The sequence below is a fragment of the Coenobita brevimanus genome, chromosome 27, assembly GCF_032717465.1.
Source record: "Coenobita brevimanus isolate Jiangsu-jjx chromosome 27, ASM3271746v2, whole genome shotgun sequence".
Taxonomy (NCBI): Eukaryota; Metazoa; Arthropoda; class Malacostraca; order Decapoda; family Coenobitidae; genus Coenobita; species Coenobita brevimanus.
This window is the reverse complement of record NC_136980.1, coordinates 20008282-20033293: the sequence shown is the minus strand read 5'-3', so window position 1 is coordinate 20033293 and position 25012 is coordinate 20008282. Positions and strand designations below refer to the sequence as shown.

The 25012-nt window shown below is 42.9% G+C and overlaps 1 protein-coding gene across 1 annotated transcript in view; it reads right to left on the bottom strand.

Moving 5' to 3' along the window:
* The window catches only part of LOC145394488 (uncharacterized), a 66815-nt gene that overhangs the window by 12976 nt on the left and 28827 nt on the right, over positions 1–25012 (bottom strand). Inside the window, 3 exon segments of the mRNA XM_080268337.1 lie at positions 9785–9973; positions 10904–11093; positions 14189–14419. Coding sequence (XP_080124463.1) covers positions 9785–9973; positions 10904–11093; positions 14189–14419 — 610 coding nt within the window.

Here is a 25012-nt window from a genome sequence, read left to right as displayed (position 1 = left end):
CGCTGTAAAGCATTGTTTCAAATCAGAGCTTTCATACGGCGCCACCAATTGCCGGCCACTTCACACGAGGCCACCAGTGGCGGCCGCTGGTGGCGGCCACTGGTGGCCTCGTGTGAAAGTGGCCTTATGGGTCAACTACACCAAGGCAGATCACTAATAGGAGCTGCAGTTCGTGCAAGGCATCTTGAAGATTGTCAGACATTCGATGCATGCCGCCAACAATTAATTCAACTTTATTGTCAACATTCCAATGCCGCATCTCTTAATGGTTTGACTAATCTCCTCAAACAGATGGAAGAGGATATGAAAATACCTTTACAACATGCAAGGGTAATTGAAGCGGCCGCTACAATGAAGGTGATGAGTTCTGAGATGCGCCAATTGTTGCAGGGTACTCAGTGGGTGACTGCACTTACTGGCCAGATTATGGTTACACTAGATAATTTTGGAGACTTGTGGGGTTCCCCAAGATTTATGAACTGGCTCACAGATCACCAGAGGGAAACAGCCCTACAGATTGGCTTTAATCCCTGTGACGAAATAGTTAACATCACAAAGGCCATAGTAGAAAGATCGGGATCAAACGTCACTCACCAGGCCAGTACTCACTCTTCAGCCTCTCACTCTGCGGGCAGTACTGCGAGAGTACTACACACCACTGCCACTTCATTGGATTCCTCACATTCGCGGTCAGCTACGAAAGGGAAACCTAATAATCGTTCTCACTCACAGCATCGATCACCATCTAGCGGTCATGGCAAATCTAATGTGCGACGAGACAAACAATCCTCAGTTGTGAGCTGGCACTGCGATAACGTAGGTCATTGAGAGTCCAGTTGTGCAAGCAAACAAAGGTGATTTCGCTCACAGGGATGGCAGCGCACACCTTCGCGATCCCGTCGTCTCACATGCAATTATCACAAGAATAGTACAACTCACTCCACTGACGAGTGTCGTTACCTTAAGAGCTGTCAGTCATGGGAAGAGGAGCGCTCTCATCAGAAAAATGTAACATAACAGCTTAAGATACGCCCGAACCAGAAAGTAAGATAACAGAAGATCAACTCCCCATTCGCAAGGTGGGACCCGTAACTTCTTTAGGCTTAGTTATTCTAGGATGGAGCAAAGGGGTACAAAGCTCTTTCTTCATGGACATTGGATCTATGGTAAATTTGATCTCTGATACCTCCCTAAATAACATTAGGGAAAGAACTAAAAAGGTCGGGCTCCTTGAACCACCTGACATTCTCCTATGCGGCGTCAATGGCTCAGAATTTCAGGTCAAGGGAAAGGTCACTTTAAGGGTACAACTTGATAAATCGTTAACACCTTTTGCCGCTGAATTTAACGTCACCAGTGACCTTAAATATCCAGCGGATACTCTCATTGGCTTTCTGATAATGGCTCATCAAGCAATTGCCCTATTACCAGCTTCTCGTACCATAGACATTAATGGGTTCCCAATATCTAGCATGGAATATCCACTTCCGGTACTCTCCCAAATCAACTCAGTTATTCACTCTCACATTACTCCACTGAGAGTAAAGACATAGACGCACCGCTACTTGAACAGCCAGATTTACTAACATCCAGTGCTACACCATCTGAGCATTCACCAGTCGATACATTCTCTGAGCATTCAGTTGTGGATCATGTCAACCCCTCTAACAGTGCCACAGGGTGCTACACAAGCTGCTCGAGGTCATTAAGGATAGAAAAGATGTACGACTGTTCACCAGGTGCATCAGTAAAAGGAGAGGAGAGCCAAAGGTGGCTTTGAACATTGAACTCGCTTAGAGTGGAGATTTCAGAGAAAGGAGAAACAGATAGGACATGTTCCATCTTAAAAGGAAGATAGTCGAAAGATTTTTCAATCAGTCACAGATATATTTGGTCAGAAAGTGACTGAATGGCTGAAGGTAGAGAGTAGGGAATTCAGATAATTCAAGTTCTGGAACACGAGAGCAAGATATGTTGTTGTGTAATATACACAACAGCAATCTTTGGCTTTGAAATGAGAATAAAGGAAGTACAAGGATTCAGAGAAGTTTTTTTTTTTTTTTTATGCGAGGAAGAAGGAACCATTCGGAGAGGATGGAGGGTGAAAGACTGACGAAGAGAGTGTATGTGAGTGAGGTGGAGGGGGAAAGAGGGAGGGGGAGGCCGAGGATGAGATGGAGAGATGAGGTGGAGAGGAATATGAGAGAGGGGGGGTGAGTTGGGAGCAGGGGAGTGAAATGGCGGGGGAAAGGGCGACTTGGAGGCGATTTGTTTGTGGCCACCCCAAACGGGATTGAGGCGTCTGGCAATAGATAGATCGATAGAAGAAGGAACCAAAGGCCATGAGCCCGCAGTAACAGTTCCCTCCAAGAGAAAAACAAAATACAATAGACAGCCAAATTCAAGATCCGATCATTTTGAGATGCCTGGACACACTGCGTTTGAAAGACTGGAGATCATAGGCAGCAGGAAATACAGACAGAGGGAGACAGTTCCAGAGCTGACCTGTTGCATAAATGAAAGCCTGGGAGTAACGGTTAACTCTTGCATTAGAGAGTTGGACAAAAAAGGGATGAGAGTTTGCTGCCAGACGGGTGTTAGGCGCCCGTTGTAGAGGTGGAGGAATGCAAGCAGACAGTTCAGAGGAGCAGTGACCATTAAAGTAGCGATGGAAAAGAGATAAAGATGCAACAGTGCGGCGAAGAGACAGAGGTTGAAGGGAGTCAGTAAGAGGAGGAAAGTTAATGCGACGAAAAGCCTTTGACTCCACCCTATTGAGAAGAGCTGTATATGGGGAGCCTCCCGACACATGAGAGTTGTACTCCACACAGGGGTGGATAAAACCCCTGTATAGAGTCAACAATTGTGCAGGGGTAAAGAAAGAGCGGAGTTGGCTTAGCACACCCAATCTCTTGGAAGCAGATTTTACAAGAGATGTAATATGATCTTTCCAAGATAAGTTCCGAGTAAATGAAACCCCAAGCATGTTCAAGGATGATGCAGGATTAAGCTGAATATTATTAAACGTTAGTGGGTATACCTGTGGAAGATTTTGTCGGGTTGATAGGTGTAAGAACTGAGTCTTAGATGCATTAAAAACAACCCTATTATTTTTACCCCAGTCAGAGATACGAGCCAAGTCAGACATTAGGTGTGCCATAGCCTCATCTCTTGTTTGTTGAAGTAACTGTTCAGATGGGCGTTGCGGGAACCAAATGGAAAGGTGAAGGGTGGAGTCATCAGCATATGAGTGGATAGGGTTAGATGTACAGCTTAGAAGATCATTGATGAATAAAAGGAAGAGAGTTGGTGATAGGACAGAGCCCTGAGGAACACCACTGTTGATAGATCTAGGAGAAGAACAATGGCCGTCTACAACAGCGGCTATAGAACGACCAGAAAGGAAGCTAGCGATGAAGGGACAGATAGAAGGATAGAAACCGTAGGAGGACAGTTTGGAAATTAAAGATTTATGCCAGACTCGATCGAAAACCTTTGAGATGTCAAGTACAATGGCAAAGCTTTCGCCAAGTCCCGAAAGGAGGATGACCAGGAGTCAGAAAGGTAGGTGAGAAGATTGCCAGTGGAGCGTCCCTGACGAAACCCATACTGACGATCGGAAAGAAGGTTCTGATAGGAAAGATGCCTTAAAATTTTTCTATTGAGAATTAACTCGAAAACTTTTGAAATACAGGACGTTAAGGCAATTGGACGATAGTTGGAGGGTTGGGAGTGGTCACCCTTCTTTGGGACTGGCTGAATGAGAGCAAACTTCCAGCAAGAAGGAAAGGTACAAGTTGACAGACAAAGGCGAAAGAGTTTGCCTAGGCAGGGTGTAAGCACAGAAGCACAGTTCTTGAGAACAACAGGAGGGACCCCATCAGGCCCATATGCCTTGTTAGTACTGAGGCCAGTGATGGCAGAGTATACATTAGCTGAAGAAATTTTAATGTCAGCCATGAGGAAGTCAGAGGGGGGAAGTGATGGAGGAACAGCACCGGAATCGTTTAAGGTGGAATTGGAGGAGAAAGTCTGTGCGAAGAGATCTGCTTTATCAGCAGAAGAAATAGCTACAGAACCATCAGAGTAGAAAGATTTTTGGCAAGGTGCCAGAAGAAGCGGGGAGAATTCGAGCTGGAGAGTTGAGAGCATTTAGTATGGATGAAATTGTTTTTAGTAGAGCGAAGAACAGACTTAGCACGATTCCGGGCAGAAACGTAAAGATGATGTGATTCAGGGGTGGGTTGGCTCCGGTACCTTTTGTTGGCCCTCTCCTTGTTGCGGACAGCATTAGAACAAGCGAGATTAAATCAAGGCTTTCTTGCGTTAGTCAAAGGATATGAGAAAGGAATGTATGCTTCCATGCCCGAGAGAATAACCTCCATAATGCGCAAGGCACACTCAGATGGCTCCTGGGCATGGAAGCAATAATCATTCCAGGGAAAATCAAAGAAGTACTGCCTGAGGGCCTCCCAGTCCGCTGCTCCAAAATGCCACAGACGACGTTTCCCTGGAGGGTCCACAGGCCGTACCGTAGTGATAGGACAGGTTAAGGTAATAAGGTTGTGATCGGAGGAGCCCAACGGAGAGAAAAGATTAACAGAGTAAGTAGAAGGATTAGTTGTGAGGAAGAGGTCAAGTATGTTGGAGCTCTCTCCAAGGCGGTCAGGGATACGGGTAGGGTGCTGTACAAGCTGCTCTAGGTCATTAAGGATAGAAAAGATGTAGGCTTGTTCACCAGGTGGATCCGTGAAAGGAGAGGTTGGCTATCAGTTGTCTCTTACAGTGTAATCTTAGTGAGGAAGAGGTGAGGTTTAGAGGAGGCGAAGTGGTGTTCAACAGAGAAAAAGAGGAAATTCCGTGAATGTTGGTTATATATATATATATATATATATATATATATATATATATATATATATATATGTGTGTGTGTGTGTGTGTGTGTGTGTGTGTGTGTGTGTGTGTGTGTGTAATTCACCAGGTCGGTCAGGATCACTTGATGGTCGTCCTCGTCAGTTTTTAACTCTCCCGTGAGGGAGCTGAGATCTCATATAGTCCGATCTAAGGGCAAATCCTTGACCTTCACTCTCTCTCTCTCTCTCACACACACACACACACACACACACACACACACACGTCCCCTTGCTCAAGGAGGACAGTAAAGACCCACTTAGTCAGTGAAACTTTTTGCAACCTGAGTGAGGCACGAACTCCTATCTACCAGATGACAAATGAGAACGTTACCACTGAGCCAGCGAGTGTGTGTGTGTGTGTGTGTGTGTGTGTGTGTGTGTGTGTGTGTGTGTGTGTCCGAGGCTAGGTTTAGGCTTCATAGACCGTTCCCTAAGGCTGAGCAGTACTCCTAAATGCTATCTATCTATCTATCTATCTCCACATGCGACCACTTCGGCAAGTAAGTACAGGGAACCTTTGTGTATGACGTTTATTAATTGCGAACAAGCCGTCGACTCAGTAGAAACAACGGTGATATTGAGTGCAATTCGCAGACGAAGTGTAGATGAGATCTGCTGTAGAGTATTAGACACATACCAGCGTGGAACAGCGACCATTAAATTCCATACACACACTAGAAAAAAGCCCCAAGTAAAAACAAATGTAAGAAAAGGTGATACGATCACGCCCAAACTGTTTACAGCATATTTAGAAGTATTTAGAAGGCATAATGGGAGTAGCAAAGGGATAAAAAAAAAAAAAAAAAAAAAAAAGAATATCTGAGCTCATGTTAGCAGTTAGCATCGTTCTCTAAAGCGAGTCAGTTGATAGAAGACAAACAGAGAAAGACTTTGCTTTGGACAGAGGATGAATAAGAAAAACACAAAAGCCATGTTTAATAACCAAAGTGAAATTGAGGAAATAGGAATTCAAGATGAAGTTTCAGTACTGGCTGATGAATTTGCATACCTAGCGCAACTTCACAAACTAACCATCCATTCGAACCTGAATTAAGTAGACGTATCATGCTGGCGGACAGAGCAGCCTATCAAAAGACAGTTGACAATTGTGTATGAAGAGAAAAGTTTTTGATCAGTGTGTTCTCTCAATAATGACTTATGGCTCAGAGATATGGACAGTGACCGAACCACTGGAAAGAAGGTTAAAAAGTGCTCAGAGATGTATGGAAAGATCGACGCTAAGAATCACTTTAAGAGACTGGAGAGAATCAGCTTGGATTGGGAAACGGACTGGAGAAGAAGACGTAATAAAAATAAATTAAATAGAAGAAACGGCAGTGGGCGGGCTATATTTGTACAAAACACGACAACAGATGGACAAGGAAATAAACAGACTGGGTAAAAACTCATTCAAAAAGACCAAAAGCAAGACCAGCAACTAGGTGGTGTGATGAAGTAAGTAATTACATCAGAAGATGGGGTCACGAACTAAAAATAAACGAACAGCAAGCAATGAAGACAGAAAATTCGTGTGAGATCTTAGAGTTCTGTACTGGAAAAAAATAGCACATGACCGGGATAAGTATAAACTTTTGGGAGAGGCCTAAGTCCTACGGTGGAAAGTTGAGAGCTGATGATGCTCATAACGATGATAGTGGAGAGAGAGAGAGAGAGAGAGAGAGAGAGAGAGAGAGAGAGAGAGAAAGAAAGAGAGAGAAAGAGAGAGATGCAAATTCCGAAAATTTAGAAAGGATGAAGGTAGTCAGTGAGACGGAGGTAAAGGGACGAGAAGCTGTTAATTCCACCACGTTTTACAGTGTTGTGTGTGAAGAACCAGCCACACATGAAAGCTGTACTCCAAACATAGGCAAATTTTTTCCCTGTACAATGTTACCAGTTACACTGGGTTATCAGTGCACTGAGTCATACCAACGCACTTAACCCTGCGAAGATGTTTTTGCAAGAGAAGTAATGTGATCTTTCCATGGCAGATGAAAAGTAAAGGAGTTGCAAAAATTTTGATCGATGATGAAAGACTGAGTCTGTGTTGTTGAGGGTAAAGGAAGTTGTGTATAAGATTTTGCCGAGTCGACAGATTGAGGCTTTGAGTTTTTGAGACACAGAGTGTAGCAAAGTTCCTGCAGCCCTAAACAGAGACAAGAGACAAGTCAGAAGAGCAATGTTTCAAACCTTCATGCTGATAAAGTTAGAGTGACTCTTGTGATGGATTGTGTAAGACACAGGTGGAAAATTAAGGTTTCTTTTATATGAACGAAATAATGAAGGAAAAAAGAAATGTGCATCTTACAACAATCTCGGTCAAACACATGGTCTTCAAGTATCATGGGGGCCATTTCAATTGCAAAAATCAAAGTGAAATATGACTCCGGGATTCTTGATGGATTCAGACATGCCATTATTTTAAGACTTAATTTCCACGAAAATTCTCTCCATCTATTGCCAGACGTCTTTATTCCGTAAAGGGTGGCCACAAACAAATTGCCTCCATGTCGCCCTGTCCCTGCCATTTCACTGCCCTGCTTCCAGCTTACACCCCCTCTTTCATATACCTCTCCACTCCATCCCTTCATCTCATCCTTGGCCACCCCCTCCCTCTCCCCCCCTCCACCTCACTCACACACATTTTCCTCGTCAGTCTCTCACTCTCCATCCTCTCCACATGGCCACACCACCTCAGTGTGTTTACCGTAACGCTTCCTATCACATCCTCATCCACACCACAACGCTCCTTCACTTCCTCATTTGTCAGTCTGTCTTTCCATGTGACTCGGCATGCTCCTCTCAAATAACTCATTTCCACTGCTTTCACTCTTGACTTGTGTCCCTCTGACAAGGTCCAAGCTTCACTTCCTCACGTTAGAGTTGGTACCGTATCACGATACTGTCAAGCAGAAGCTTTCTCACTTCCATTCTCACTTCCCTGTTTCTTAACACTGTTTTCAAGGAACCAGCAATCTTTCTTCCCTGTTGTACCATTTCAAGCACTTCACCCTCTGAACTTCCATCCTTACTCATCACACTACCCACATTTTCCATTTCCTCCTCATCCTACCTCACTGTGCATTCAATGACTTCATTTCTCTCGAAGACCATAACTTTACTCTTCCCTACATTCACCTTTAGATTCCGATTCTTACACACTCTCCTAGACTCATTCACCAAGCCTTGACGCTCCCCTTCGTCTTCACTTAACAACACAGTATCATCTGCAAACAACAGCACAGTGAGTTTCCAAACACTTCCCTCTCTCACCAGGGCTTCAGCATCCACTGCCCTACCTTGTATCTCTTTTATAACCCCATCCGTATACAGATTGAACTACCATGAAGACATGAAACATCCTTGTTTCAATCCACACCTTCAAATAAAAAAATTCACTCAATTCACTATCTACACACACTGCAGCCTTAGCACCCTCCTAGATACTCTTCATGGCCTTCAGCAACTTCCCATCTTCTCCATATATTCTTAAAACTTTCCACAATCCTTTTCTAACCACCCTGTCATATGCTTTCTTCAAATTCATGTAGATCGCATACAACTTCTTTCCCTTCTCTAGAAACTAAAGATCTAAGAATGAATATCTGATCTACACAACCTCTTCCACTCCTAAAACCTCCCTGTTCTTCTCCAACCATCCACCGTTATTTTCCTAACTCTGTCAATAAGTATCCTGCCATATACTTTTCCTATTACACTAAGAGAACAAATCTCCCTATGATTACCACACACTTTTTCTCCCTTTTCCTTTGTACAGGGGAATAATTATACTTGACTTCCAATCCTTCGGGACTCTACCTTCCTCCCAGGCCAATCTGCACATTTTCCACATCATTCTGTTATTATCTCTCCCCATGCTTCAGCATTTCATCACACATTTCATCAATCCCTGGGGCTTACCCCAGTTTAACACTCTTCATTGCTTCCACATCTTCCATTCTACTGGTTTCTTCTTCTATTCTCACATCCCTCCTTCTCCTAGCCAATCCCCAGCCACTTATATTACTCTCATTCTCTATGTTCAACAGTTCCTTAAAGTGTTCTCTCCATCTGCTCACTCTTTCTCCCTTCTCCACTAGTAATGGAAGATATTCACAGAAGAAATCTATGCAGCATGTGAGGTGGTGTGTGGGGTGAAGAGAAGACGAAAGGGGGTGCAAAGGAACAACATAGTGGAATGAGGAGGTGAGAGAGGCTGTGGGACAAAAGAAGAAAGCATGTAGTGAGTGGATGAGAAACAGGGAAGTGGAGGAAGTTGAGAGACGGAAGAGAGAATTATATGCAGACAGGAAGAGAGAGGTGAAAAGATTAGTAAGAGCGTAAGTGAGTGGATGAGGAATTTGAAAGGAATTTGAGTGTAAAGTGGAAGCAATATAAGAAAATGTTCTGGAAAGAGGTAAAGAGCGTTAGACAGGGTGCCAAAGAAGTTGCCAAAGAAGTTAACTGGGGAGTGAAAGATAAAAAATGGTAGATTACTAGTTGAGAAGGGAAAAAGAGTGAGCGAAGAAAATTCTTCTATGAAAATGACGTCTTCCACATAAGCAAATGTTAACTTTTATAAATATAAAGAAAATTTTGTAAAATGGTCATCATATGCATTCTTACTATCATAAAAATGAATTTATTTGTATGAGATGTAGACAAACGTTCAGACACATTTTATGATCACTTTATGCAATCTCTATACTGATGCAGATTTCATATTATGTCATTGATAAAGATCCAAAAAGCCACCTTAGCATATGCTGTAGGAGGCTGGACTCATCTGGATGTTAACTTAATGAAGAATATTGCCTGGTCGTTGCTCATATACTGCGACACAAATTAAAGAAAAAAAAAATGGTGTTAACCTGGGATGGGGTCGAGTCCTGCAGCGAGGTGGAGTGAGGGTGTGTTGTAGTTGAGGGTCTGGCCGGGGGTGATACTGCCACGGGGGCCCATGCCATCCACAGGGCTCATCAGCACCTGCCCTTGCACCTTCCCACACGTGCCTTTCAAGTACTCCACCAATACGTGGCTCCCCGCAGAGTGACCACCCACTGTAACAGATAACCCGGATGAAAATACTGTATAACTCTGGAATGTAATACAAAATATCACAACACTGTTCCTCTTCATAGGAACATAGGCCAGTCGACCCTCCCAAGAAACGACGGCTGTGGCACTTTGAAGCTGGTGATTTGGAGGCCCTCAGGCACCACTTCTTTGATTTTCCCTGGAATAATTTTTACTTCCATGGCCAAGAACCATCTAAGTATGCCATGTACATTACGGAGGTTATTTTCTCTGGCATGGAAGCGTACATTTCTTTCTCTTATCCTGTGACTAATGCAAAAAAAAAAAAAAAAAAAAAAGCTTGGTTTAATCACGCTTGTTCTAATGCAGTCCACAACAAGGAGAGGGCCTACAAAATGTATCAAAGCCAACACACCCCTGAATCTCATCTCTTTTACGTTTCTTCCCATGCTAAGTCTGTTCTTCACTCTGCTAAAAATAATTTCATTCATACTCAGTGCTCTGAACTCTCCAACTCAAATTCTTCCCACTACTTCTGGCAACTTGCCGAAACCTTCCTAACAATTTTACCTCATCATCCTTCCCTCCACTTTTCCACGGTAATGTTTTTGTAGCTGTTTCTTCTACTGATAAAGCAGAACTCATTGCTTAGACTTTCTCCTCCAATTCCACCTTAGATGATTCCGGTTCTGTTCCTCCATCACTTCCTGGAATGGACCGTCAGATTTCTTCCTGTTTGACTTCTGCAATCCTTTATACATTCGGATCCTTAAATGCCTCTCTCTCTCTCTCTCTCTCTCTCTCTCTCTCTCTCTCTCTCTCTCTCTCTCTCTCTCTCTCCTGTGATCGGATTCTCATCGCTTCAAACAGTGAGTTACTTCTCTAACTGTATGACCACCACTTCATCCTCTTACGGACTACACGTACAATACTACAACTGGTGTCATACTCACGGACAATGTTTTCCAGGTCGAGGTGAACGGTCTGTGGGATACCCTTCTTGCGTAATTTGTTCCCGAGGTGTTCCTCCGCCCATTCCATCACAGAGACAAAGATTGCCACCCTGTCCTCCGGGTTGGGGGGCAGCGTGATGCGCCACGGCAGCACCACCGCCACACCATGTGACGCCATGTGGTCCATCGTCTGTGAACGGCGATACACATTAGCTCGGTGATGTATTTTTTTAGTTTACTGTGGCTTTCTCCAGATGCTTTTCCTGATATTTGGAAAGCCTCTAACACTAAAAGGTTATTGAAGATTATATTCAGCCCCTGCAGATTCCTGGAGTCTCTCTTGGACTGAGGAAAACTTTGGAGACAACAAAAATAGAAGGAAATATACGTCATGGAACTACCGACATCTGTTGCCTACTTCTTTCCTCACCGTTATCATTTTTCTTCTGTGTCTGCCATCCTGTTATCCTATTTTTTCCATCCTTCCTGTCACTTTTATTACTCGTCTTTCCACTTCATGCTTCTCCACAATGAGTCAAAATCCTTATTGTTTCCTGTACAGTATGTATGTATATATACCAGTGATGATGATGGATGTGATAGACCAGTGTGCATATAGTGCTAGATTAATGATGTCAGTGCTGTGTGTTAAACGCTAGGCAGTATGAATGTAGAGTCTCCCTCTGTTGTTGCAAGTTTAACAAATATAGAAACGAGTCCAATTGGAGGGTCCTGTTATTATCCTGAAGATTAGGATAGTGTACAGTGGCGACTACAGCCACATGCCATTTCTATCCCCTTCTCTAGAAACATTTCCACGAAAGACTTAAAAATGAATATCTGATCTACACAACTTCTTCCCTTCCTAAAACCTCCCTGTTCTTCACTAACTGATTCCTCCGTTATTTCCCTAACTCTGTCAATAAGTATTCTACCATGCACTTTTCCTATTACACTAAGAAGACAAATGCCCCAATGATTACCACAAACTTCTATTTCCCCTTTTCCTTTGTACAGAGGAATAATTATACATGATTTCCAAGCCTCCGCGACTCTACCTTCCCCCCAGGCCAATCTGCACATCTTCCACATATATTCTACTATTATCTCTCTCCCATTCTCCAGCATTTTACCACACACCCTATGTATTCCTGGGGCTTTCCCCATTTTGCCTTTCTTCATTGTTTCCACTACTTCCATCCTACAGTTTTCTTCCTCTCTTCCTACTTCCTTGTTTCTCCCAGCTCTTCCCGAGTCATTTATCTGCTCATCACTTTCACTCTCTATGTTTAACAGTTCCTGAAAGTGTTTTCTCCATCCACTTACTTTTTCCCTTTCCTTCACCAGCAAGCAACCATTCTTATCTTTAACTTTTCGGCTAACTTCTTTATCACCCTGTCATACTCCTTTTACCTCTTTCCAGAACATTTTTTTACTTTCCCTCCACTTTACACTTAAATTCCTTTCAAATTCCTCATCCAGTCTCATCTTAATCTCTCTTACTAAACTTTTCATCTCTCTCTTCCCCTCTACATGTATCTCTTTCTTCCGTCTCTCAACTTCCGCCAAGCCTCTGCTTCCCATTCACTCTATATGCAGACATGATTGGTACAAATGACATGTACTCTATGAAATATTACCATGTCATAAGCACAGTTCAATTTTACACACTCCACTTAAACAAAGCCTGATATTGTCATCTCTCCATCGAGAGTGATGAGCTGTAGCAAGAGCACGACATTAGAATTTGGTGCTATGGAAAGATGTCTAGCTGATGTACTGTCCTTTTCTGCCATAATACTACTGGGAAGGTGCTGCAAAAGGACGAACCTCTCCATGCAGTTAAGGTGGATGAGCTGTAGTAAGTAAGTGTAATAAGTGTCTAAGAACAACCTCAGCCCTCAAGAATGCGATCCCAAGGCATTAAGTACAAGGCCTATTTATGTAGCCCTCCACACCCTGCCTTCACAGTTTGACTGTTTCCCTACCCAGATGTTATAATTTTGTCTTGTTACAAAGATAATTTGCTCAGATTATTTAAGGGGTTAGAAGCAATATCAATGAGGCTTTCAAGTTCGGTTATATCTTTGCAGTTATCGCCAGTCGATTTTACTGCAGGGAAATGTTTTGCCTTCTATTTCTGAGGACGCAGCTGTGTCGGTGATTCAGACTAACATCAGATGATTTTGCTCCAAATGGCAATTTTGTGGCAGATGCTTTATCACATTCAATATTCAGTAAATGGATGCCAGTATCACACAGTGCCAGGTTTTGGATTACTGACAAGATAAGGCTGCCTTCAGCTATATCTTGTAGAGATTAACCCCATCTATGGGATATGAACCCCCTTGGAACTTGCACAAAAATGCAATTTTATATGCGGTATATATTATGGATAAAAAAATGTTGAACAAACTTGTAGCTTAACATGCCTTTGGTGAAAAAGCCCTTAGGTTTGGATGGATTTCAGCAAGGACAGATAATGTGTGTGTGCGGGGGGGGAATGGTTGAGTCGGCTTTCAGTGAAGGTTGGGAGCTATGTGAGTGTACGTTGTGTAGTTCGACGTCCTTTGTATTTAATTATAAGATCATTAGTATGTTTTTCCTTTGTGCTGGCCTGCATTAAGTTGTTACCTCTGTCAAAGAATGTTGGAGGAGGTTATATGTTCCCTGATCGTCTGTTTGTTCACACGATATGCCAAGAACTTATTGATGAATTTCAAGGAAAGTTTGTAGATACGTGGACCATGGGTGCAGGAAGAGCTGGTTAAGTTTGGTGGTAATATGAGTGCAAGTCCCGATTTATGATTGTTTTTAAGTATCAATTAAATTTTATGCTCTCTGTGAATGCTGTCTACTTGTTTTGAGTGTTGCTGCAGTCACATGTCCATTATGGGGGGTACTGTGTTGAACTGGTAGTCTGACACAGCCAAGATAAAATAAAATCCAGTATTGCACTTTAATGACCAGTATTTACATGTGTGTGCCAGGATTGGTTACAATGACTCTAGCCTGAAGGAATAGGGGGAGTGGCCAAGAAGAGCAGCCACAGGTCATCTGGAAGTAAAATTAAAGGAATGTATCGCTAGGAACAGGATTTTGTGCTGATACTGAACCCTATAATACTCTTTTCGAAGGTAAGGGTGAACTGAGGGACGTTAAATAACTGGGCCTTTGTGTTGCCCGTGTACTGTACATCAGTGCAGGCATTGTTGAGGAGTCCCTCTCAAGCTAGTTAGTTATGGAGATAAATCATCAAGTCACAGATAAAGAGAAAAGACTCACATCATCATATGCTCCCCCTGGTATGATGCCACCAAAGCCGCCGAGATAATAAAAGACCTTGTATGTGCCTGGGTCTGTGGGCACCCACACGTCCAAGTTCATAGCCAGTCCCAGCGTCAATAGACGGTTGATGGCCACGTGGCCGGTGTTGTGGCCACCGCGATCATATGGCGAGAACCCCCTCACACACGCCAGCACGGCACACACCACCAGCCACTGCAACTGTAAGGCCTTGAAATGTGACACCATGAAATCTGGAAGCTGCTGAAATTCTGAGCAGTATGAATGACCATGCCTCTGTTAGTGAGATCTGTTTTAGTTTTAGTAAAAAAAAAAAAAAACTCAGATGCAAGACACCATTCATTATGTATCAGCACATGAAAATTAAATAGACAGTGAACTATTAAAACAGGAAAGCTACAGTGAACACAGTAGCCGATAATAAACAATGGCAGAACAGGGGAAAGGAGTTATCATGGAACTACACTGTGCTGAAAATTCAGCCTCTTACAGTGTAAATAGTATACCTGCATTTTCAGGGGCATATCAAGTGCAAAAAACATTACTTATAAAATGTAGTGCAAGAGCCACTTGGTGATGCATGATATGTTAACTAACTTCTGAGTTCTTGGCTGTTGTTCAAAAATTATGCATGATTACAGTCAGTAATGAGAAGAGTATGTTCTGTACTTACATACTGACCAAAACGAGAGAGGGATAGGTGCCAGGAAAATGTAACTCTTCAAACAGCTAGAGTGTAGAGTTCACTTTCTACATGTGGCGTATAAATTACCACTAATAAAATAGGCGCCACTTTTCAAAGCCAAATAATGATACAACTCAGTAAACAAAGGAGTAAATAATGCTCTTAAACGAATATTTAAATAGCTTCCGTTTGGTATTAGTGTTGAATCTGGTATAATATTTACGTCAGCCCCGTCTCTTATAATAAGAAGACATTTCCTGGATTATAATTTCAATTTCAGTTTTGTAAGATATCAAAAAATTATATAAATATATTCAGTTAATTGTATTACAAATTGACAACAACAGAAAGAGGAAGTAACACTCAGACAATGCAACACCTACGCTCATTAATTGATATAACGGCCGAATACTTAGGTTAGATTAGGTTAGATTAACTTAGATGGATGCTAAGTTACGTTAACCCGAGGCATCCCATTGACGTATGGGTACGTCGCAATGTTTTGTTACAGGTAGATCCATTGACGTACTGGTACATCACGCAATTGCAAGGTTCATCATTTGCACAATTTTCAATTTTTGCACTTGATTTGTCGTACGCATACACGGGACACCTTCCTCTATTCCTCTACAAGATGCCAAGCAGGGACAATGCCTTAACTCGCATGACCTCCCCCCCCCCGCACGCCATTGTCTTAGCAATTCACCTGTTACCAGTGACCTGGCCTGTAAAGACATTCAGGGCCAGAGTGATTCCCCAATCGATGACAATGTGGAAGACAAAGTTTACATAGCGTTAGAGGAAGAAACAGTCAGAAATGATGATCAGATAATGTCACCAAAAAAGATCAGGTATGTTGATGAGTTAGTGAATGAAACAATGCTTATAATGCCTATATTACTGTTTGAAAACCAATATACTCTCGTACAACATATAAATTCGTACCAAATTAATAAATAAATACCATTTATGAGTGGTGTGGGATAGTTACCCTCTCATAGAACTCATTTTCTTTGAAGCTAGCCTGATAGAAAACCCAGTAAGGTAAGGAGGTACTTCTACCTGTATCGAGTATTTTAAACCTCAGTTGAGCAATTTCTCTATGAATTTTTGATGTTTCTCACCAAAAGCGGAGGTTTGAGGCAAAAAATTTTTTTTCCAAAATTGGTCGGGACTGGGGGGAGTCAGTGGTGGAAAATCGGTCGGGACATGACGGGTTAAGCATTCATCTGAATTTGTCTGACCTAACCTAACCTTCCTGATCTAGTCTTTCATTACCTAAACTTAACCTAAGTTATCTCAGCCTAACCTAAACGAAGCCTAAACTAACCTAACCTAAATTAACCCATCCCAGTTACAGTCATTTTACTAAGTCACTAGGGATTTCATGAAAGCATTGGTTACACAAATTCCCTGTAATATATATATATATATATATATATATATATATATATATATATATATATATATATATATATATATATATATATATATATATATATCCACTTTCGCTACAGCAACTAACAGTTATCCCGGTCTTGAGATGAAAGGAGGTTGGAAGTTCTACAAAATAACAAGTGTTAGTGAGATATTCAACCTCTAATGGACCATACTGGTAGCTTGAGCAGTTAACCAAAGGCTCCTCTTGGACCCAAGGAAGAGCCCTGCCATCAAAACCAGCAGAACAGTTAGTCAAGATCTTGCCTGTTTGTTCTTCCATGCCCTAGACCCGTGACTTGTCCAAAAGTCAGAATTTCTTAAAAGCCACTACATACACACAAACAGTTCGTTGGACATCTTTATATGTGGCTAACTTTGTTTGGACTTAACTAAGAGCCCCAGTTTATAATATGAAACATCCACTGGTTAGTGGTGGAAAGGACTCACACTCTTGTTTGGACTCACCACAGGGCAACATGAAATTTAGTTCTGAAACATTTCATCGAGCACTATCAGCTATCCCATGAAACCTCAGTGCTCAATGTCTGTTACACGGGTAATTTTACGTGTTAAGATCCAGTTGTGGGGTTTCTAGGCAGGCAGGTAGCCTTGGCCTTTCTTATGACCACAGGAAAAAGAGGCACCCAAGTGAAAACTCGGGTTGACACCAACACACTCACACACTGTTTCACCGAGCTCCTTAAAACAGTACCGAAAGGTGGGGTGGAGAAGGGAAGAGGAAAGTAAAGTGCTACATGAATGTTTTTCTCAATTTTCTGACTCTGCATTCCGTGAAGAATGACCTTGAGAAGTGGACTTACACGCATTTCTGTCTGTACTCACTAACGACCGTTCTTCCCACTACACACAATCCTCCTTTTTTTAATAATAATCGAACTGAGAAGGGAAAAACAAATGAATGGAAAAATAATAATCCATACACCAGATTACTGGTGTCCTCCATTCATAAAGAATCTTTAACAGTTGGACTTGAACAGCGAGTTCCAAAGAGATGCAGTTTGGGGAATAATAGAGTTCTGATAGGCAGAAGTTCTGCAATATGGCTGTGTGACGTTCCAAGCATGAGCACTACCAGATGCCCGTGTAGCACAGGGGAAGGCATGGAGAGGTGGCACAGTGGATGCAACTTTGTCTGAGCATTTACAATAATACTATCTGTAAAATAATGCAAGACAGGCAACATTCCTTCTTACCTGTAGGGTGGTAGTCTATTTGTAATGGCAGGGTTATAAATAATTCTAACAGTTTTGTTCTCAATTTTGTCTAGTTGCTTTAGTGCAATCTCCCCATATCCACTCCACAAGGATGTGCAATATTCAAGCTGAAAGTGCACATGACTTTTATCAGCTATAGCCAACTGCTCATCAGTGAAGAGGTTACGAACACTGTATAATAATCCAAGTTTCTTTTTTGGGCGGTTTTAGCAAGTGATCTGACATGAGAGGTCCAGCTGAGGTCATTGTTAGGTGAAGCACCGAGAATTTCAATAATTTTGGAAACAGGAATATTAGCAACATTGAAGTATGGTTTAGGAATATGTGCGCGGGAGTTAATAAGCATGAGACGTCAAGAGAAGGAGTATGTCTGATGATACGTAAGACGTGGAAGGAGAATATTAGAGTGTATGGAACAGTGGGTGCAAGGATAGTATGGGTGAGGACTGAAAGTAGGTATACAAGCTTGGTCGACTGTATGTGCGTATGCGCCGACAGAGGACAGAGTGGCAAAAGTGAAAGATGAGTTTTGGGTGAGTGTAGATGCATGTATGGATAAGTCTGAGAGGAGCGAGAGAGTGTTTTTGATTGGAGACATGAATGGCAAAGTCGGGAAAGTACGAGTGGATGGAGTGGTTGGTCAGTGGGGTGTGCTAGCTGAAGTGGGTGAGAATGGTAGTGATTTGGTGAGCATCTGTGCTAGTAAGGGGTTGGCAATAGTCAACGCCTTCTTCCGGCATAAGATGATCCTCAGGTATACATGGTGAGTCATGAGGAAGATGGACAGTGAACTTGTTGAACGAAAGGCAATGATAAATTACATGTGTGTGGATGAGCGAATGAGAAGACAAGTGTTGGATGCAAGAGTGTGGAAAGGGTGGGGGAATGGAATCTTGGACCATCAGTTAGTGATGGCCAAGGTAAGGCTGCAAAGAAAATAGGTGAAGAGATGAAGGGGAAGACAGGGGGAAACAGCTCCTGTGAAAAGAGTGGAGAAGTTGCAAGACAGTGAGAAAAGGGCAGAGTACAGGAGCATAGTGGATGAAAGACTGGGAAGGTGCGAGTTAGAGCAGATGGAAGGGGTGGAAGAAGTATACAAGATCTTCACGGAAGAGATAGGCACAGCGTGAGAGGTGGTTTGTGGAGTGAGGAGATGCAGGGGTGTGCACGGGACAGCATGGTGGAATGATGAGGTGAAACGAGCTGTGGAATAAAAGTAGAAACCATATAGTGACTAGCTAGCGAGTATAGGTAGGGGAGAAGATGAGAGAGAGAAAAGAGAGGTATATGTGAGCAGAAGAAGGGAGGTGAAGAGATTGGTGAAGAAGAGTAAGAAGAGAGTGGATGAAGAGTTTGGGGGGAATCTGCGTGTGAAATGAAGGAAGAGTAAGAAATTGTTTTCGAAGAAGATAAAGGAAGTAAGACAGTGTGAAACGAGAAATAATAGGGGAGTGAAAGATCGAAATAATAGATGGTTGGTGGAGAAGAGAGAGAAAATGAGGAGCTGGAAGAAGCACTTTGTGTGTGTGTGTGTGTGTGTGTGTGTGTGTGTGTGTGTGTGTGTGTGTGTGTGTGTGTGTGTGTGTGTGTGTGTGTGTGTTTAGATAGAGAGTGAGAGCAGTGCGAGTATAAGTGCTTGGGGAATGGCTGGGAGAAGAAGAGATGAGAGGAGGGAGGAAGAGATCAGTAGGGGGGACGTAGTTGAAGCAATGAAGAAGATCATGGTGGGAAAGGCCCCAGGAACTGATGGAGTGTGTGGTGAAACGCTGAAGCATGTGGGTAAGATTGTTGTGGAGTGGATATGGAAGTTGTGTAGATTGGCTTGGGAAGAGGGAAGGGTTCCAGAGGACTGGAAATCAAATATAATTGTTCCTTTATGCAAAGGAACAGGGAAGAGAGAAGTATGTGGTAACCATAGGGGTATTTGCTTCCTTAGTATGATTGGAAAAATATATAGTAGAATACTTATTGATAGGGTTAGGCATATAACACAGAAGCTAGTTGGAGAAGAACAACGGGGATTTAGGAAGGGAAAAAGGTATGTAGATCAGATAATTGTTCTAAGATGTTCAGTGAAGAAGTATCCAGAGAAGGGAAAGAAAGTGTATCCTGCCTTCATGGACTTGGAGAAACCATATGGCAGAGTAGACAGGCAAGGTATGTGGAAGGTATTAAGAATATGCGGAGTGGATGGGAAACTGCCTAGTGCTGTGAAGAGTAGCCTATGTACGAGGAAGCCAGGGCTATGGTGCTAGTGGATGGTGAGCTAAGTGAGTTTTTTTTTTTTTTTTTTTTTAATCTAAATGTGGGACAGAAGCAGAGATGTGTGATGTCTCCATGGCTGTTTAATGTATTCATGGATGGGGTTGTAAACGAGGTCCAAGGTAGGGCAGTGGATGTGGGGGTGGCTCTAATGAATGAGGGTGAGGGTGTGGAAGATTCCGGTGTTGCTTTTTGCTGACGATATAGTATTGTTGAGTGAAAATGAATGGGAGTTGCAAGGTTTATGAATGAATTTGGGACAATGTGTAAGAAGAGGAGTCTGAAAGTTAATGTAAACAAGAGTAAAGTTATGGTGTTTGAGAGGAATGAAGTCATATAATGCACAGTGAGGTTGGATTGTGAGGATGTGAGGAGTGTGAGTGCATTCAAGTACTTGGGTAGTGTGATGAGTAAGGATGGAAGATTTGGGGATGAAATGCTTGAAAGGGTACAGCAGGGAAGGAAGGTTGTTGGTTCATCGAATGTGGTGATGAGAAATAGGGAGGTCAGTATGGAAGTTAAGAAGTCACTGGATGATAGTATTGTGATCCCTACCCTGACGTATGGATGCGAGGCGTGAACCTTGCAAGAGGGTAACAAGTCAAGAGTGAGAGCTGTGGAAATGAGTTACTTGACAGGAGCATGTGGAGTGACATGGAGGGACAGGTTGACGAATAAAGAAGTGAAGGAACGTGGATGTGGACGTGATTGAGAAAATTAGGAGAAATACACTGAGGTGGTTTGGACATATGGAGATAATGGGGAATGAAAGATTGACTACGACGGTGTATGTAGGTGAAGTGGAGGGAGGGAGAAGGAGGGAGAGACCGATGATGAGGTGGAGGGATGGATTTGAGAGGTATATGGGGGAGGGGAGAAGGATTTTTTTTTTTTTTTTTTTTTAATGTGAGAAAGATGGAACCAAACGCCATGAGCCCGCAATAACTGTTCCCTCCAAAAGAAAAACAAAATACAAGAGAGAGACAAATTCAAGATCCGATCATTTCGAGATGCCTGGATACACTGCGTTTGAAAGACTGGAGATCATAGAAACAAGGAAATACAGACAAAGGAAGAGTTCCAGAGTTGACCTGTTGCATAAATGAAGGACTGGGAGTAACGGTTAACGCTTGCATTAGAGAGTTGGACAGAAAAGGGATGAGAGTGTGCTGCTAGACGGGTGCTGCGCCATGCCATAGAGGTGGAGGAATGCAAGCAGACAGGTCAGAGGAGCAGTGACCATTGAAGTAGCGATAGAAAAGATATAAAGATGCAACAGTGTGCCGAAGAGACAGAGGTTTAACGGAGACAGTAAGAGAAGGAGAGTTGATGAGACGAAAAGCCTTTGACTCCACTCTATTGAGAAGAGCTGTGTGGGGGGTACCTCGCCACACATGAGAATTATACTCCACACAGGGGCGGATAAAACCCGTGTATACAGTCAATAATTGTGCAGGGGTAAAGAAGGAATGGAGTCGGCTTAGCACACCTAATCTCTTGGAAGCAGATTCTACAAGAGATGTAATATGACCTTTCCAAGATAAGTCCCGAGTAAATGAAACCCCAAGCATGTTCAAGGATGATGTAGGACTAAGCAGAAAATTATTAAACATTAGTGGGTACACCTGTGGAAGATTTTGTTGGGTTGATAGGTGTAAGAACTGAGTCTTTGATGCATTAAAATCAAGATTATTTTTACCCCAGTCAGAGATACGAGCCAAGTCAGACAGGTGTGCCATAGCCTCATCCCTTGTTTGTTGAAGTAACTGCTGAGATGGACATTGGAGCAACCAAATGGAAAGGTGAAGGCTGGAGTCATCCTTGTATGAGTGGATAGGGTTAGATGTACAGCTTAGAAGGTCATTGATGAATAAAAGGAAGAGAGTTGGTGATAGGACAGAGCCCTAAGGAACACCATTGTTGATAGATCCAAGAGAAGAACGATGGCCGTCTACAACAGCAGGTATAGAACGACCAGAAAGGAAGCTAGAGATGAGGGCACTGATAGAAGGATAGAAACCGTAAGAGGGCAGGTGGGAAATTAAAGATTTATGCCAGACTCGATCGAAAGCCTTAGAGATGTCAAGTGCAATGGCAAAGCTTTCGCCAAAGTCCCGAAAGGAGGATGACCGGGAGTCAGAAAGGTAGGTGAGAAGATCGCCACTGGAGCGTCCCTGACGGAACTCATACTGACGATCAGAAAGAAGTTTGTGATGGGAAAGGTGCTTTAAAATTTTTCTATTAAAAATTGACTCAAAAACTTTTGAGATACAGGATGTTAAAGCAGTTGGACGATAGTTCGAGGTTTGGAATGGTCACTCTTCTTTGGGACTGGCTGAATGAGAGCAAACTTCCAGCAAGAAGAAAAGGTACAAGTTGATAGACAAAGGCGAAAGTGTTTGCCTAGGCCCGATGTAAGCACAGAAGCACAGTTCTTGAGAACAACAGGAGGGACTCCATCAGGCAGATATGCCTTGTTAGTACTGAGGCCTGTGATGGCAGAAAATACATCAGCTGAAGAAATTTTAATAATCAGTCATGAGGAAGTCAGAGAGGGGAAGTGATGGAGGAACAGCACCGGAATCGTCTATGGTGGAATTGCAGGAGAAAGTCTGAGCGAAGGGCTCTGCTTTATCAGTAGAAGATATAGCTACATACAGTATCCATCAAAGTAGAAAACAGGAGGGAAAGATGATGAGGTAAAGCTGTTAGAAAGGTTTTTAGCCAGGTGCCAGGAGCGGGAAGAATTCTAGTTGTAGAGCTGAGAGCATTTAGTCTATCTATCTATCTATTGCCAGACGCCTCAATCCCATTCGGGGTGGCCACAAACAAATCGCCTCCACGTCGTCCTGTCCCCCGCCATTTCACTGCCCTGCTCCCAACTCACACACCCCTTTCTCATATACTTCTCCACCCCATTCCTCCATCTCATCCTTGGCCTCCGCCTCCTTCTCCCCCCCTCCACCTCATCCACATACACTCTCTTTGTCAGTCTTTCACCCTCCATCCTCTCCACATGGCCAAACCACCTCTGTGTATTCCTCCTAACGCTTCCTATCACATCCACATCCACACCACAATGCTTTTTTATATCCTCATTTGTCAGCCTGTCTCTCCATGTGACTCCACAGGCTCCTCTTAAATAACTCATTTCCACTGCTCTCGCTCTTGACTTGTGTCCTTCCAGCAACGTCCAAGCTTCACTTTCATACGTTAGAGTTGGTATCACAATACTTTCATGTTGTAGCTTTTTCACTTCCATGCTCACTTCCTTGCTTCTTATCACTGCTTTCAAGGAACCAGCAACCTTTCTTCCCTGCTGTACCCTTTCAAGCACTTCACCCTTCAAACCTCCATCCTTACTCATCACACTACCCAAGTACTTGAACGTACTTACATTTTCCAATTCCTCACCATCCAACCTCGCTGTACATTCACTGACTTCACCTCTCTCAAAGACCATCACTTTACTCTTCCCTACAGTCACCTTTAGATTCCATTTCTTACACACTCTCACAAACTCATCCACCAAGCCTTACAGCTCCCCTTCGTCTTCACTCAACAACACAGTATCATCTGCAAACAACAGTACAGGGAATTTCCAAACACTACCCTGGCCACTCCAACATCCACTACCCTACCTTGTACCTCTTTTATTACCCCATCCATGTACAGACTGAACAACCATGGAGACATGACACATCTCTGTTTCAATCCAGCCTTCAGAGACAAAAATTCACTCAGTTCACCATCTACACGCACTGCAGCCTTAGCACCATCATACATACTCTTCACAGCATTCAACAACTTCCCTTCTTCTCCATATATTCTTAATACTTTCCACAATCCTTGTCTATCGTCCTTGTCATATGCTTTCTGCAAATCCATGAAAGCTGTATACGACTTCTTTTCCTTCTATAGAAACTTTTCCCCTAAAGATCTAAGAATGAATACCTGATCTACACAACCTCTTCCCTTCCTAAAACCTCCCTGTTCATCTCCAAGTAATTCCTCTGTTGTTTCTCTAACTCTGTCAATAAGTATCCTATCAAACACTTTTCCTATTATACTAAGAAACAAATGCCATTATGATTATGATTACCAGACACTTCTTTTTCCCCTTTTCCTTTGTACAAGGGAATAATTATACCTGATTTTCAATCCTCCGGGACTCTACATTACTCCCAGGCCAATCTGCACATCTTCCACATCCATTATACTACTATCTCTCCCCCATGCTTCAACATTTCACCACACACTCCATCATTTCCTGGGGCTTTCCCCATTTTAACTTTCTTCATTGCTTCCACAACTTCTATCCAACTGATTTCTTCCTGTCTTCTCACCTCCCTTCTTCTCCCAGCCATTCCCCAGCCACTTATACTCGCTTTACTTCCATCCTCATTGCTCAACAATTCCTTAAAGTGTTCTCTCCATCTGCTCACTTTTTCTCCCTTCTCCACTAGTAATCTACCATTTTTATCTTTCACTCCCCTGCTAACTTCACTTCCGCCCTGTCTTACTCTCTTCACCTCTTTCCAGAACATTTTCTTACAGTCCCTCCACTTTACACTCAAATTCCTTCCAAATTCTTCATCCACTCTCTTCTTACTCTCTCTTACTAATCTTATCACCTCTCTCTTTCTTTCTGCATATAATTCTCTCTTCCGCCTCTCATCTTCTTCCACACCCCTGTCTCATCCATTCATTGTATGCTTTCTTCTTTTGTGCCACAGCCTGTCTCACCTCTTCATTCCACCACGCTGTTCCTTGCACCCCCCTCCGTCTTCTCTTCATCCCACACACCACACCACATGCTGCACATATTTCTTCTGTGAATATCCTGCACACACCTTCCACGTCCCCCATCTGTTCCAATTCATATTTGCCCAGTCATTCCTCCATTTCTCTCTCATATTCTGCCTTTTTCTCATCCTCTTGTAACCTTTCCAGTCTCCTTGGAAATACTCCTTCTTCCTGTCCTTCCCTTCTTCTATTTCTCCATCCTATTTGGATCTTTATTCTGGCCACCAAGTAGTGGTCAGAAAGTCCACTCCCACCAACCTCTATTAGCTCTTGCACCCATTACACATCTTCGCATCTTTTCATCAACACACACATGATCAATCATTGCCTTCCTTTCACTCGCCATGTCTACCTGTGGATCATTTTGTGCCTGAA